This window comes from Galeopterus variegatus, unplaced genomic scaffold (assembly GCF_000696425.1).
Source record: "Galeopterus variegatus unplaced genomic scaffold, G_variegatus-3.0.2 Scaffold1246, whole genome shotgun sequence".
Classification (NCBI taxonomy): Eukaryota; Metazoa; Chordata; class Mammalia; order Dermoptera; family Cynocephalidae; genus Galeopterus; species Galeopterus variegatus.
In genome coordinates this window covers 3,609-18,983 of record NW_007727357.1, presented here as the reverse complement: position 1 = coordinate 18,983, position 15,375 = coordinate 3,609, and the positions used below count along the sequence as shown (strand labels likewise).

Genomic DNA, 15,375 nt, shown 5'->3' with positions numbered 1-15,375 from the left:
AAAAAAAAAAAAAAAAAAAAAAAAAAAAAAAATCAAAAAAAAAAAAAAATCAATCATCTATATCTATACCCATCTATGTTTATAGGGAAATAAAAATTGATATTGGTATCTATCTGTATCTATAACCACCTTTCTTTACATCTATAGCTATCTGTTTATCTATCTACCTATCTCACCAGCCAAAGCAGTTAGAAATGGAAAATTTTAAAAACCCCATTTATAGTTGTTATAAAAAGTTGAATTATTAAGTAAATGCTTTTGGCAAAATGACTGTCTAAAATAATTATACAGCTACTGTATACGACCTTATTTACATTTCCTTATCTAAACAGAAAGCCCTAAATATAAAAACAAAACTATAAAATTTAGCAGAAATTATAGGAAATTATTTGTATAATCTTTGAGTAGGGGCACAAGATGGAAATCCCGAAGACATTAAAAAAAAAAAAAAGATTGGTAGATAGGTAAAAATTAATTTCTGCATGATATGAGACACCATAAGAACATTCATTTGAAAGATGACAGGCTGTAGGGAAATATTTGCAATACACATGAGAGAATAACAATAAAAGGGCAGTAACAACAGCCAATGGTTTTTTGGGTACTGATATTGTTACAGGCTCTGTGTTAGTGTTCTTTTAGCATAGAAAGCCTTATAGTTTGATTAAAAACTAAACCACAAACAGCAGCAGCAACAAAAAATCAAAAGCCAGAAATAGACAAGTAAAAAAAAAATGTATATATATATATATATGTATGTATATGTATGAAAGAGCAGTTCACAGGAGAGAAATCATATTAGCTGATAAACATTCGAAAAGATGTTCACCTCACTTCTTACACTCAGGGAAATGCGACCTATAACAATTACAGGTTTTTTGATGGGGGGAGGCATCAAAATGACAAAAATTCAAAAGATTGGTAACATTCATTACATACAGTCCTGGTAAGCGTGTGAATTGTACAACCTTTTAGGCAATTCTGTTTGGGGGAATGTATTCTACATTATTATATAACGTCCATGTCCGTCATTCAACCCTGTTAACAACATTGCCGTCTGAAACAGCAACACTTTGGAAATCTGAATATCCATTGAGAGGAGAGTGGTTGAGAACACCCACCCCATAACATCAAGAAGAGCTAGTGCCACATGCACTCATCAGAAAGATGTTTGTATATTTCGGAGTGAAGAAGACACTTTGGGGGCTCAGAAAAAGAGACCCTACAGTGAAGGCCTCAGAAGCAAACTTTCTTTCTGACCTTCTCCTGCCCTCCTGTCTCTGGCCCCCCACTCTCCCCCTGAGGCAAACCATAGAAATTAGAATCCCTCTTCCCCACAGCAGGTCATAGAAACCAGAGCAGTTTTTCTCTAAAATTAGCCATAAACCTAAAAATATTACTCTAACCTTCCCCCACCTTTCTGTGTAACAGTTGATCATAAAAAAATGAACAGCCCCATTCCTGAGAGAAAGGGATGCTGCACAGAGAGGCCATTTAGAGTCTGGACAGACCTTGCTGGGTTTCCCCACTCAGTCTATTAGCATTAGCTCGTACCCTTTTTTGTCCAATCATATTTCTACATGGCTGTCCCTGCTTCATCACACCGAAGCATAAAACCAGACAGGTTCCCCTGTAGCTTTGGGTTTCAATCTGAAGGCTCCTGTGTTACCTAAAACTATGATCAAATAAGTTTGTTGTGGCTCTTCTCTTGTTAATCTGCCTATTGCCAGTTTATTTCAGCAGATTCAAAAATTGAAATTTCAGACAGAATGTTTGAACTTTCTTACAGCAAGTTGCAGAGCAATGTTCATGGTATAAACACATCTTTGTTTAAAAAAAAAAGATTAAAAAGATTGCCCCAAGTCACTTATGATATGTGTACATAGGTTTTAATAAATATAGTGTGGAAGAGAATTTACCATGCTGGTAGCCTTAAAGAGATGGGATTAGAAGGATGTTGGGAAAATAAAAGAAAATGGCCAGGGCCCCTCAGATGTGCAGAATCTTGTCGAACATCTGATGTAAATGTGCACATGCGCCCGGGTATTCCTTGTTACTGTCTAATGTGATTGCACGTGTGCTCTTAGGTGTTTTGAGTTACGGACTTAGGCATGAAGGACTAACCAGTCTGACGAGCGAAGCTTCTGGAGACACTCCAGGAAGCCATTAGGTTGGCTGCTCCTGGCTCTGAATAAAGCCTATTATTTCTTCACCCACTGCTCCTAGGACCTTTTCCTATTACCCAGCTTGTAGATCTGCGTGTGAAGGGTTTGTGACCCAGTCTGGACAACGGGCTTGGTGGGTCTCTGAGCTAGTCCTAGCTCTACAAAAGGAGAAACAGGGTTTCAGTTCGATGCTGCTTTATGCCTCAGTTGATCTGATTACTTCTGTGAACATGTACTACTCTAGTAATAATATCCTTTAAAAGTATTTTGAATTTGCTTTATGTTTAGTTTGCTCTACTTTTTCTATTTTCTTAAGGTAAAAGTTTACATTACTTACTTGAAATTTTTCTTATTTTTAAGTATAAATTTTCCTCTAAGCAATGCATGAGCCTTGCATCCTAGAAATTTTGGTATGTTGCGCTTTGATCTTTATCTCAAAGTACTGCCTAATTTCCTGGTGATTTTTCTTTTTACCCATTGTTTTTTGTTTTGGGCAGCTGGCAGGTACATTTTTAACCCATTGTTTATTTAGGAGAGTGCTGATTAATTTCCACACGTTTGTGAGTTTTCCAAATTTCCTTCTGTTATTGTGGTCAGAGAACATATTTTTTATGATTTTAATCTTTTTAAAAAAAAAAAGAAAAGGAAAACTTTAAACAAAAAAATATTCACGGAAGGATTTTCATTGTCTTTCAATTCTACTTTTCCATGAAACTTTTGAAGTGCCTTTGTATTTGTGTTGTGTTTTACTGATTTTTTATGCAGTTTATTTTGCTAATCTTAGGTATTTAATTTCTGTTCTTGATTTCTTTTATTAAGTGGACTTGTTGATTTGCTTAGAAATTAATTTTTAAAAGTTTATTCACCTTCCTCTGAAATTAATTTTGTATTTGCATGCTTTTGGAAGTCTTTAGAGAGCTTTACTAATAATTGTAGAGATTATAAAATGAAATATGTAAATTTTAGTAAGTTTTATGTCACCAGTTTTTGTGAAAATTTGAAGCCCTGCTTTCTACAGAGTATTTTGTTACTCATCAGTAATGCAGTTTATGTATTTGTTATTTGAACAAATAAATGTGCATATCCTTGTTAAAAGAAAAAGTAGGACAAAAAATAACATACTAGAGAAAAATCATAGAAAAAATAAGTAAAACTATTTTGAGATCATTAAGGATTCACATACAGTTGCAAGAAATAATACAAGAGCTTCAACGTACCCTTTATCCAGCTCCCCCAATAGTAACATCTTGCAAAATTGTAGTACAAGATCACAGCCAGGATATCAACATTGGTAAAGTCAAGATACAGAACTTTTTGTTGCTACAAGGATCTCTCATGTTGCTGGTTCCCAGCTACACACACTTCCCTCCTGTCCCACTTCTGTGCAGGGGGTGGCCAGCGGTCTACTGGGCCTCCTCTGACCACCCCAGCCTTTAATCCTGTGCCGCCCAGTGAGCTCTGTTCCTGGGATGCAGCTCCCTAGGAGGCCTTCTCTGTAGGGTGATACCAAGAGTATCACTGGCCTCTTTCCCCACACTTCCCTCCTGTCCCACTTCTGTGCAGGGGGTGGCCAGCGGTCTACTGGGCCTCCTCTAACCACCCCAGCCTTTAATCCTGTGCCACCCAGTGAGCTCTGTTCCTGGGATGCAGCTCCCTAGGAGGCCTTCTCTGTAGGGTGATACCAAGAGTATCACTGGCCTCTTTCCTCTGGCAAATTAATATATTAGTAAAACAAATGTTTTATACAACACAACCCCCAGTGGACCCCAGAACACCCCTGTGAGGCAAGTCAGCTCAAGGGTTATAGCCCATTGACCAGATGAGAAACTGCCCTCTGAGGTGCAGTCCTGCCATGGGGCTTCAGCAACACGAAGGTGTCTTGTGGGGTGCTGCTAGGGGCGGTCTTTACTTGGTGGAGGAGGTGCACGTGTACTCTTAGCCTCTCCCTAGGGTGTGTCCCAGCGTAAATGTAAATTCTCTGTTAGAGCAGAGCTCCCCAGCTCACACCAGCACTTCAAACTGCCNATGTTAGTGTTCTTTTAGCATAGAAAGCCTTATAGTTTGATTAAAAACTAAACCACAAACAGCAGCAACAACAAAAAATCAAAAGCCAGAAATAGACAAGTAAAAAAAAAATGTATATATATATATATGTATGTATATGTATGAAAGAGCAGTTCACAGGAGAGAAATCATATTAGCTGATAAACATTCGAAAAGATGTTCACCTCACTTCTTACACTCAGGGAAATGCGACCTATAACAATTACAGGTTTTTTGATGGGGGGAGGCATCAAAATGACAAAAATTCAAAAGATTGGTAACATTCATTACATACAGTCCTGGTAAGCGTGTGAATTGTACAACCTTTTAGGCAATTCTGTTTGGGGGAATGTATTCTACATTATTATATAACGTCCATGTCCGTCATTCAACCCTGTTAACAACATTGCCGTCTGAAACAGCAACACTTTGGAAATCTGAATATCCATTGAGAGGAGAGTGGTTGAGAACACCCACCCCATAACATCAAGAAGAGCTAGTGCCACATGCACTCATCAGAAAGATGTTTGTATATTTCGGAGTGAAGAAGACACTTTGGGGGCTCAGAAAAAGAGACCCTACAGTGAAGGCCTCAGAAGCAAACTTTCTTTCTGACCTTCTCCTGCCCTCCTGTCTCTGGCCCCCCACTCTCCCCCTGAGGCAAACCATAGAAATTAGAATCCCTCTTCCCCACAGCAGGTCATAGAAACCAGAGCAGTTTTTCTCTAAAATTAGCCATAAACCTAAAAATATTACTCTAACCTTCCCCCACCTTTCTGTGTAACAGTTGATCATAAAAAAATGAACAGCCCCATTCCTGAGAGAAAGGGATGCTGCACAGAGAGGCCATTTAGAGTCTGGACAGACCTTGCTGGGTTTCCCCACTCAGTCTATTAGCATTAGCTCGTACCCTTTTTTGTCCAATCATATTTCTACATGGCTGTCCCTGCTTCATCACACCGAAGCATAAAACCAGACAGGTTCCCCTGTAGCTTTGGGTTTCAATCTGAAGGCTCCTGTGTTACCTAAAACTATGATCAAATAAGTTTGTTGTGGCTCTTCTCTTGTTAATCTGCCTATTGCCAGTTTATTTCAGCAGATTCAAAAATTGAAATTTCAGACAGAATGTTTGAACTTTCTTACAGCAAGTTGCAGAGCAATGTTCATGGTATAAACACATCTTTGTTTAAAAAAAAAAGATTAAAAAGATTGCCCCAAGTCACTTATGATATGTGTACATAGGTTTTAATAAATATAGTGTGGAAGAGAATTTACCATGCTGGTAGCCTTAAAGAGATGGGATTAGAAGGATGTTGGGAAAATAAAAGAAAATGGCCAGGGCCCCTCAGATGTGCAGAATCTTGTCGAACATCTGATGTAAATGTGCACATGCACCCGGGTATTCCTTGTTACTGTCTAATGTGATTGCACGTGTGCTCTTAGGTGTTTTGAGTTACGGACTTAGGCATGAAGGACTAACCAGTCTGACGAGCGAAGCTTCTGGAGACACTCCAGGAAGCCATTAGGTTGGCTGCTCCTGGCTCTGAATAAAGCCTATTATTTCTTCACCCACTGCTCCTAGGACCTTTTCCTATTACCCAGCTTGTAGATCTGCGTGTGAAGGGTTTGTGACCCAGTCTGGACAACGGGCTTGGTGGGTCTCTGAGCTAGTCCTAGCTCTACAAAAGGAGAAACAGGGTTTCAGTTCGATGCTGCTTTATGCCTCAGTTGATCTGATTACTTCTGTGAACATGTACTACTCTAGTAATAATATCCTTTAAAAGTATTTTGAATTTGCTTTATGTTTAGTTTGCTCTACTTTTTCTATTTTCTTAAGGTAAAAGTTTACATTACTTACTTGAAATTTTTCTTATTTTTAAGTATAAATTTTCCTCTAAGCAATGCATGAGCCTTGCATCCTAGAAATTTTGGTATGTTGCGCTTTGATCTTTATCTCAAAGTACTGCCTAATTTCCTGGTGATTTTTCTTTTTACCCATTGTTTTTTGTTTTGGGCAGCTGGCAGGTACATTTTTAACCCATTGTTTATTTAGGAGAGTGCTGATTAATTTCCACACGTTTGTGAGTTTTCCAAATTTCCTTCTGTTATTGTGGTCAGAGAACATATTTTTTATGATTTTAATCTTTTTAAAAAAAAAAAGAAAAGGAAAACTTTAAACAAAAAAATATTCACGGAAGGATTTTCATTGTCTTTCAATTCTACTTTTCCATGAAACTTTTGAAGTGCCTTTGTATTTGTGTTGTGTTTTACTGATTTTTTATGCAGTTTATTTTGCTAATCTTAGGTATTTAATTTCTGTTCTTGATTTCTTTTATTAAGTGGACTTGTTGATTTGCTTAGAAATTAATTTTTAAAAGTTTATTCACCTTCCTCTGAAATTAATTTTGTATTTGCATGCTTTTGGAAGTCTTTAGAGAGCTTTACTAATAATTGTAGAGATTATAAAATGAAATATGTAAATTTTAGTAAGTTTTATGTCACCAGTTTTTGTGAAAATTTGAAGCCCTGCTTTCTACAGAGTATTTTGTTACTCATCAGTAATGCAGTTTATGTATTTGTTATTTGAACAAATAAATGTGCATATCCTTGTTAAAAGAAAAAGTAGGACAAAAAATAACATACTAGAGAAAAATCATAGAAAAAATAAGTAAAACTATTTTGAGATCATTAAGGATTCACATACAGTTGCAAGAAATAATACAAGAGCTTCAACGTACCCTTTATCCAGCTCCCCCAATAGTAACATCTTGCAAAATTGTAGTACAAGATCACAGCCAGGATATCAACATTGGTAAAGTCAAGATACAGAACTTTTTGTTGCTACAAGGATCTCTCATGTTGCTGGTTCCCAGCTACACACACTTCCCTCCTGTCCCACTTCTGTGCAGGGGGTGGCCAGCGGTCTACTGGGCCTCCTCTAACCACCCCAGCCTTTAATCCTGTGCCACCCAGTGAGCTCTGTTCCTGGGATGCAGCTCCCTAGGAGGCCTTCTCTGTAGGGTGATACCAAGAGTATCACTGGCCTCTTTCCTCTGGCAAATTAATATATTAGTAAAACAAATGTTTTATACAACACAACCCCCAGTGGACCCCAGAACACCCCTGTGAGGCAAGTCAGCTCAAGGGTTATAGCCCATTGACCAGATGAGAAACTGCCCTCTGAGGTGCAGTCCTGCCATGGGGCTTCAGCAACACGAAGGTGTCTTGTGGGGTGCTGCTAGGGGCGGTCTTTACTTGGTGGAGGAGGTGCACGTGTACTCTTAGCCTCTCCCTAGGGTGTGTCCCAGCGTAAATGTAAATTCTCTGTTAGAGCAGAGCTCCCCAGCTCACACCAGCACTTCAAACTGCCACTGGGCCCGTCCAGAAGGCATCCAGAGTCCCCAGGCCTGGCCCTCCATCCTCCGTGCCCATTCTGTGTGTCTGACCCTGGGAATCCTAGGTCTTCACTCCCTTCTCAGCCTTCTCTGTCCCCACCTGCTGCTTGTTCCTCCTTCTCCAACACTCAGAGGGGGCTTGCGGCTTCCCTGGAATGCGGAATGCCTGAGTAACAGGCTCCTCCAGGGCGGTCCATGGACCACCCACGATGGAATCACCCGGGTCATTGAAAGTGTAGGTTCCTGGGTGGCCCCAGACCAGAGGCTCTGAGATGTGGGGCCTGAAAGTGTGGATTTTAACAAGAACAGAGTCACCGGTTTTACCTGAGTAAAAAGCAACCCTCAGGGCCGGCCCGGTGGCGCACCGCTACAGTGTGCTGCTGGGGGGCGTGGTGGCGCTCCCGCCGAGGGTTCGGATCCCACATACAGACCGGTTCCCGCTCACTGGCTGAGCGAGGTGTGGGCGCAGCACCGAGGGTTGCGATCCCGTTGCCGGTCCCAGTCTGGTACAGGCGCGACACTGAGGGTTGTGATCCGTTGCCGGACACGAAAAAAGACAAAAAGGGGGGGAAAAAAAAAAGCAACCCTCAGGGCCGGCCCGGTGGCGCACCGCTACAGTGTGCTGCTGGGGGGCGTGGTGGCGCTCCCGCCGAGGGTTCGGATCCCACATACAGACCGGTTCCCGCTCACTGGCTGAGCGAGGTGTGGGCGCAGCACCGAGGGTTGCGATCCCGTTGCCGGTCCCAGTCTGGTACAGGCGCGACACTGAGGGTTGTGATCCGTTGCCGGACACGAAAAAAGACAAAAAGGGGGGGAAAAAAAAAAGCAACCCTCAGGGCCGGCCCGGTGGCGCACCGCTACAGTGTGCTGCTGGGGGGCGTGGTGGCGCTCCCGCCGAGGGTTCGGATCCCACATACAGACCGGTTCCCGCTCACTGGCTGAGCGAGGTGTGGGCGCAGCACCGAGGGTTGCGATCCCGTTGCCGGTCCCAGTCTGGTACAGGCGCGACACTGAGGGTTGTGATCCGTTGCCGGACACGAAAAAAGACAAAAAGGGGGGGAAAAAAAAAAGCAACCCTCAGACAGTGCTTCTATGTTTTTTTTAGTACCCGTTGTATTCTGGGTGACCCTGTGCAGTTTACCTGACTTCTCTGTTTCTGTGACCTCTGCACAGGTATGTTTTATGCTCTACATGTGTGATATGTGTGTATATGTGTATGTATAACTATGCTTTCATGTGTGTATGTATTCTTCAGTTTCCTCATCTGTGAAAAGAGCTGGCAAAGGGTCACCTTGCAGAGTTGTGACAACACAGAGAACATCTGTCCCACACATGTCGCTCAGTACACCTTTCTCCTCTTTTTCATGCCTATTAACTCACTTCACCTTCCAAGTCAGCAAGTCTGGTATGGGTTCCCATTTCTCAGAAGGAACACAGAGAGGAGATAACTTTCCAGAAACCTTGCAGTGATGGGGCAGGGCCAAGCCTGAGTCCCGACTTTGAACTTCTTGGGTACTCTGTAGGGACCAGCCTGCTAGGTCCTTGCTCCCTCATCACCTGTAAACATCTGCTCCTGGTGAATGTATGGAGCTGCAGGCATCTCTGAGGTTGCTCCAGGGAGCTCCTGCAGGTGGCCAGTCCAAAGCCCCCAGGCCCACCTCATTTGGGAGGAGGGCATAGAGGTGGGGAGTTGAGAGAGCCTGCAGCTGGAAGTGGCAGGTGCTGTGGCAATGCCCATGACTGGCCCCCACCGATACAGGCCACTGGAGCAGGGACCTCAGGCCTTCTAGGGTGCCAGGCACTTTACTCCTAGTCTACTGGCCCCTGGCCCATTGGCCCCTTTGATCTTTGGAGTAGCCTGGTGAGGGAGGTGTTCTTATTATTACCACCCCTACTGTGCCATCACAGAAACAGACCATATCTTGTGAGAGTGGAAGGAAACTTCCAATCAGACCGTCTCATCCCCATGGGCCTCAACATAAACCAGAGCACTTCTTTTAAGGTTTAGCTGCCCTGAGCTTCCCCAGTGACTCCATACCAACCCCAGGGAACTGCTGCCCCAGGCTCAGCCCCACCCAATAACAGCTCAGCTTGAGCCTTCACTGACAGGGAGTTCACTGCTATTGGCAGCGACCAAGCCTGGAGTGCCTGCCTCTGATGGCCTGGAGCTGAAGTCAGCTCCCCACCACTGCCACCCAAGAGCCTCGCACCTCCCCCTGACCTCGAGCCACCTCTCCACAGTTTCAAGGCTGCCCTCCACAGGCCAAAAGGGCACTCTTCTGTGGAGCAGTGGCTCCCAACTGCCACAAGTGCCTGTCAGAAGCAGAAGGTGCTTGTGGAAATGCACATTCTGCCTTGCCAACTTTGGGGAGGGGCCCAGGAACCTGCACAGTTAACAAGCACCCTGGACACTTGTGACCCATGTGCAGGTGGTCCAGGCCAACACCTGAAGACATGCCACCCCAAGAGTTAACCAGCCCCCACTTACTTCACCTCTCAGGACCCCTTGGGAAGGCATTTCACAAAGCAGAGAGAGGACCCTGAAAAATAGGCTACTTGAAAGTGTTAACCCAGGGAGGTTGGGGACAGGGTATCTGGTGTTCACTTTCCACTTCTCAGAAATGAGATCAATGTGGCAGATCTGTAGAATGAGACAGGTGACTCTGGGAAGGGGTGAGAAGTGACTGGACAGCTCGAGGGATGCAGGCGATGAGGGCCTGGGGAGGAAAAGAAGATAGCACTGAAGATGACAGAAAAGGAGCTGGAATCTTCAGATTTCAGAGCTCAAGGGGAACAATGTGCTCCCCAGAGGCCAGAATTTGCCCCAGAGGACCAGGACTTTAGGTCCAGCTGAAAGACCACCCCATAAGCATCCCTTCACAAAGGGCTGCTATAAGGAACAAATGAGATGCTGTTTGGGAAAGTGCAACTGGAAAGCACTGTACAAATGCTGGTTATCACTACTAGACTGACTTGGCCAATTCCTTATTTTACCGGTGAGAAAACAGGCCCAGAAAGGACTGGTGACTTATCCAAGATGGCATAGCTTGCTAGGAACAAGGCAAGTACAGAGCTCAGGTCTCCTGACTTTTGCCCATGGCAGATACAGTCATCCTCTGTAGATCCCCCAAAGGCAAAGATTCCCGCCTTTCCCTTGTCCCTGCTATCGAAAGCTAGACAAATGAGCCACTCACCCTATGTACCCGTCAGGGTCTGGCTGGGCTGGCTCTCCAGGCATGCTCATCCCTTCTCCTGTCTTCTAGACCACACGTCCCAGAAAGGCTGCTGTCCCTACAGCAGTCTGTGTCATGAAGCCACCTCTCCCAACTCCTCCCGCTCTCCAGGCATGCTCATCCCTTCTCCTGTCTTCTAGACCACAGGTTCCAGAAAGGCTGCTGTCCCTACAGCAGTCTGTGTCATGAAGCCACCTCTCCCAACTCCTCCCTCTTCCTGTCTTTTCTGAAGACCTGCCCACACCCACAGCCCCTCAGTGATCCATGTGCTGACTGGTAGCTGGCTTGGTCCAGGGAAATTCCAACAAGAAGGGCTGGAGCAGGGGTGGGGCAAGAGTTTTGCTGGGAAGGAGGATAGCTGTCTTCTATCTGGCCCCTTATCTCCCACTTTCCCTCCCTAAAAGAGATGACTGTGCAGCTGGGGAGTCGGGAAGAGCACCACGAAAAAAATCACCAACAGTTCCAGGTAGACCCTGCTCAGTGCCTGATGAGGCATGGAAGACTTCATCAATAACAATGATAACAATTCTCAGCAAAAATGTTTGAGCACTTACTCTGAACCCTGCACTGTCCTAAGACCTTTACATGTATTGCTCAGTTTAATACATAACACGGCCCTGCTTGGTGAGGGTTATCATCATCACTTTATGGATGAGGCAAGTGAACCTTAGAGAGGTGACATCACATGTCCAGGTGGCTTGGCACAAATTCAACCTATGCTGAGCTGACTCTGGAGATTGTGCATTTAATTACCCATGGAGCTAAATGCGGTCCCAACATATTGTGTAAAAATATACTGGAGCAGTTGCATGCAAAGGTTCAGCTGTTTTAGTCTGTTTCTGTTGCATATAACAAAATATCTGAAACTGGGTGATTAATAAAGAAAACAAAATTTATTGCTTGCAGCTCCTGAGGCTGGAAAGTCCAAAGTCCAAGGAACACATCTGGTGGTGACAGCAGTGACCCAGGGATCTCACATTGCAAGACAGTGGAAGCAGAGAGACACACTCTCTTCTCTTTTCTTTTAAAGCCCTCAGAACCACACCCCTGACCACCATTTTTAATCCATTCACTACTGCATGATCCTACAATCTAATCACCTCTTCAAGGCTCCACCTTTCAATTACCATAATAGGATTTCCCACCCTCTTAACAGTCACAGTGGATACCAAGTTCCTAATACATAAAACTTTGGGGACACAATTCAAATTTCATTGAGTTTGAGAGGGACATAATTCAATCCAGTACATCAGCCCAGAGGGGGCCTGAAAGCTATTTTTAAAAAAAACTTATGGGAAATTGTATAATACTTACATAAGGCCACCCTGCAACTAAAATTCAAAGTGATTTTTACTTTTTGTCCTGCCTGGCAAGAGATCAGCTCCAGTTAATAACTCTGGTTGTCTTGTACAGATTAGGGCCTCCTAGTGATGATTTTAAATGTCTCTGGTTAATTCCAAAATCAGGGAAATAATTATTTCATTTTGTTTTAAAGCAGAGTGGTAGAAGAAATTTCCCCCAGTATGTGGCCCATGTTGGGTGTACGTTAAAGGGCTCCTCAGATAGTGGCCTTGTCAGGACTCCTGAACCAGCAAGGGCACAACAGAAGCCCCTTTGCTGTCATCCACATGTCCCTCTGCCCACAGGCTCAGTTAGTTTTCATTTGGGCCAGTCCCGAAGGAAGATAAATTCTGCAGAACGGGAATGATCTTTTGGTGATCTCTGGAAATGTTCCCATTCTGACTTGGCCATGTATCAAATCTATTGGGTTTAAAACAGAATCTCAGAAGGGCGTGAAGAGCATTTGTTTTTCTTTCCAAGGGTACTGTTCCGGGGTTTGTGCTGTGATGATAGCATTTTAGAAATTCAGTTTCATAATCTTGGTTTAGGCTCGACTTCTTTCCTTAGAATCAGAGTTGGAAAGACTTTTAAGGTCATTTAGTTCAACCAATCCTTTTTAGCTTCAGTTCCTCTTCCACCTTTCCTGACTTGCTCACCTCCATCTATGATGTGCTCAATTGCTTGGGAAGCAGCAATTTTGGGGCTACTTTGATTGTTCAAATAGTCTTTCTCCTACTAGAGTGAAGAGAGAAATAGAAAAACATTCCATTAAGTGATTTCAGAAACAATAGATAGGAAATGGAAAATTCTTTTGAGAAAATAAGCCAAGTAGTAAATATGGCCAGTTAAGGGAAAGAAACAAGGATGAGAAGTGAGACAGTTGTCTGTATCCCTCAGTCATTGCAGTTATCTGTGTGTGTATGTCTCACTGTCCCACTGGACTGAAAGATTCTAAAGGCAAGATCTATGCCTCATTAATTTTGAGTCCCAGGAAATTGGTATAGTGCCCAGAACAGTGCCCAGCATTTCGTGGGTACCCCATGTACATTTGTGGAATGGATAAACCCACCTCAATTCAACAAATATTTATGAAATACTAGGTGCTAGGCATACACGGAGGTAAGTAAAACAATCCAGCATGATAAATGCAGATACAGAAGTGTATCAAGAGAAAGAACTGAGAAGGGAGCATTGGGAAGACTTCCTGGTGGAAGAGAGTGAGCATAAATATGAGTTTGAGAGGTGGAAAAGGAAAAGGACATTCTGGACAGCTGGAAGATCATGTACAAGGCCGTGGAGGCATGAGAATGCCTTCTGCATTCAGTGAACTATAAGCAGTTCAGGTGTAACTAAACAATGACACAGGGAAGGACAAGTTTGAAAACAGAGCTGGAGCAGGAGCAGAAGTCAGATCATGAAGGGTCTGGTATGAAGAAAGCTAAAGACGTAGGACTCCACTGAGAGTGGGCAATCCAGTAAAAAAGGTTAAGCAATGGGTGGTATGATCAGATGCTTGCCAATTTCTGACAAAAATCTAATTTATATACTAGTTTCAAAACATAATGCAAGTTTTTAAAACATTTAGAAATGTATTTCTAAAGATTTCTTCCTTCTAACAAACCTTTTGGAAGAACAGACTTTTTTCCTCAATAACAATTTTGTATGATTACATAACTTGTAAGCATTAATTATAGAAAATAAGAAAAATGAAAGCACAAAAACAGGGTACAAATCACTGAAGTCCACCCACCCAGATAAAATCACTGTTAGAATTGAATGTTTCTTCCTACTCACTTGCGGAAGGTAGCCCAGCATGGGATTCAGAGGGGAGTTGTGTTTGATGAACTCATTCTCGTGAGCTGGTTTGCCTTGTGGGAAGGGGGCCACTCAGGAGAAAGCTGGAGTGAAGGGCTGGGGGAGGGGGGTGCCTGGGGAGTGGAGGAGGAGGGCATGGATCTGTTTTCCAGCTCTGCCCTCCAACTCTGGTCTGAGCTCTCTAAAGAGAGAAGGGGATGCTCTCCCCAATTTTGGAGAGAATTCAGGGGGCTCTGGTACTATTTGAACACTCAGGGGTCTTGAATTTTAGAGGCCCAGGAGATTGCCCCTGACTGAGAGGTACTTTCCAAAATAACTCCAACTATGGGGAAGTGGAAGAAGAAATGTCCTTTAATGGCCACCAGGTGGTAGACAGCTCCAAGAACCCCAGAGTGACCACATGTGAGCAGGCTGGCTTGTGAGCACATGTTAGATACCTAGCTGCCCACCCTGAGAAACAGCTGGGGAAAACTGGGAGTGGACTGAGGGAGGTCAAGATCCTGCAGTCAGCAAAAGGTGGGCATAAATGCTAATGTCACTTCCTTCACACCAACAAGCTGAGTCAGAAAAGGAGGAAGCAGCACCTTGGGACTTCTGGTTAAGATGTATTAAGTTCATTCTTTGAGGACCCTCATCTACACCACACACAAAGTAGTAATGACAGCTAAAATATTTTTTAAAGTTTAAAAGACTAACAGCTCTCAAAAATAAGATGGGCATCTCTGTTGACCAGAGATAAAGCAGAAACATGCAACAGCAAGTAAACCTGGAGCTATGGCCTTACTCAGCTCTGGGTTCAGAAGCAAGTGGAGGCTGCCAGGAGCTCTGCTGCTGGCAAGGGATGGGAACCACTCAGCTGAGTGGGGCCCCCTGCCTATGGTAGAGAGCTGAAAAAAGCTGGGACCAACCATTGCCTGGGATGCTGATTTATATTTTGTACTCAGGAGAGAAGGAGAAGTTGACATAGTCTCTATGAACCACAGAAACTTCTGCTTGGCTACTTGACCCAAATTATCCTCAGGATCTCCATAGATAGGAGCCTCAAGCTACCAATGTAAAGCCAGTATTGAAATGGAGGCCTGGCCCTTGCAACCTTGTCAACCACCCAAGAAGCAGCTAGCTGAAGCCTCCCTCTGCAGGCCTACCTAGGAGACTCACTCACCACTGAAAAAGAAGCTGTCTAGGCCCCCTCTCTGCAGCCCCACTTAGTAGCCTCACCCACTGCCCAAGAAGTGGTTCAACGGCCTCACCCTTAGCAGACCCACTCCTGAGCTGTTGAGGGGAGCACAACCTAGCACCTGGCCCCAAGAAGTTGCACAACAAACTGGTTCCCAGCAGATCCACACCCAGCTAACTGAGCCAAAGCTTGCCCAGTCTTAGGAA

The 15,375-nt window shown here is 43.9% G+C and overlaps 1 protein-coding gene across 1 annotated transcript in view; it reads right to left on the bottom strand.

The window, feature by feature from the left end:
• Positions 1-10,875, bottom strand: part of NOX5 (NADPH oxidase, EF-hand calcium binding domain 5) — a 50,406-nt gene extending 39,531 nt beyond the window's left edge. The window contains exon 1 of the mRNA XM_008575849.1: positions 10,798-10,875. Coding sequence (XP_008574071.1) covers positions 10,798-10,847 — 50 coding nt within the window. The 5' untranslated portion in view covers positions 10,848-10,875. The remainder of the gene's footprint in view (positions 1-10,797) is intronic.
• Between the last annotated feature and the right edge of the window lie 4,500 nt (positions 10,876-15,375).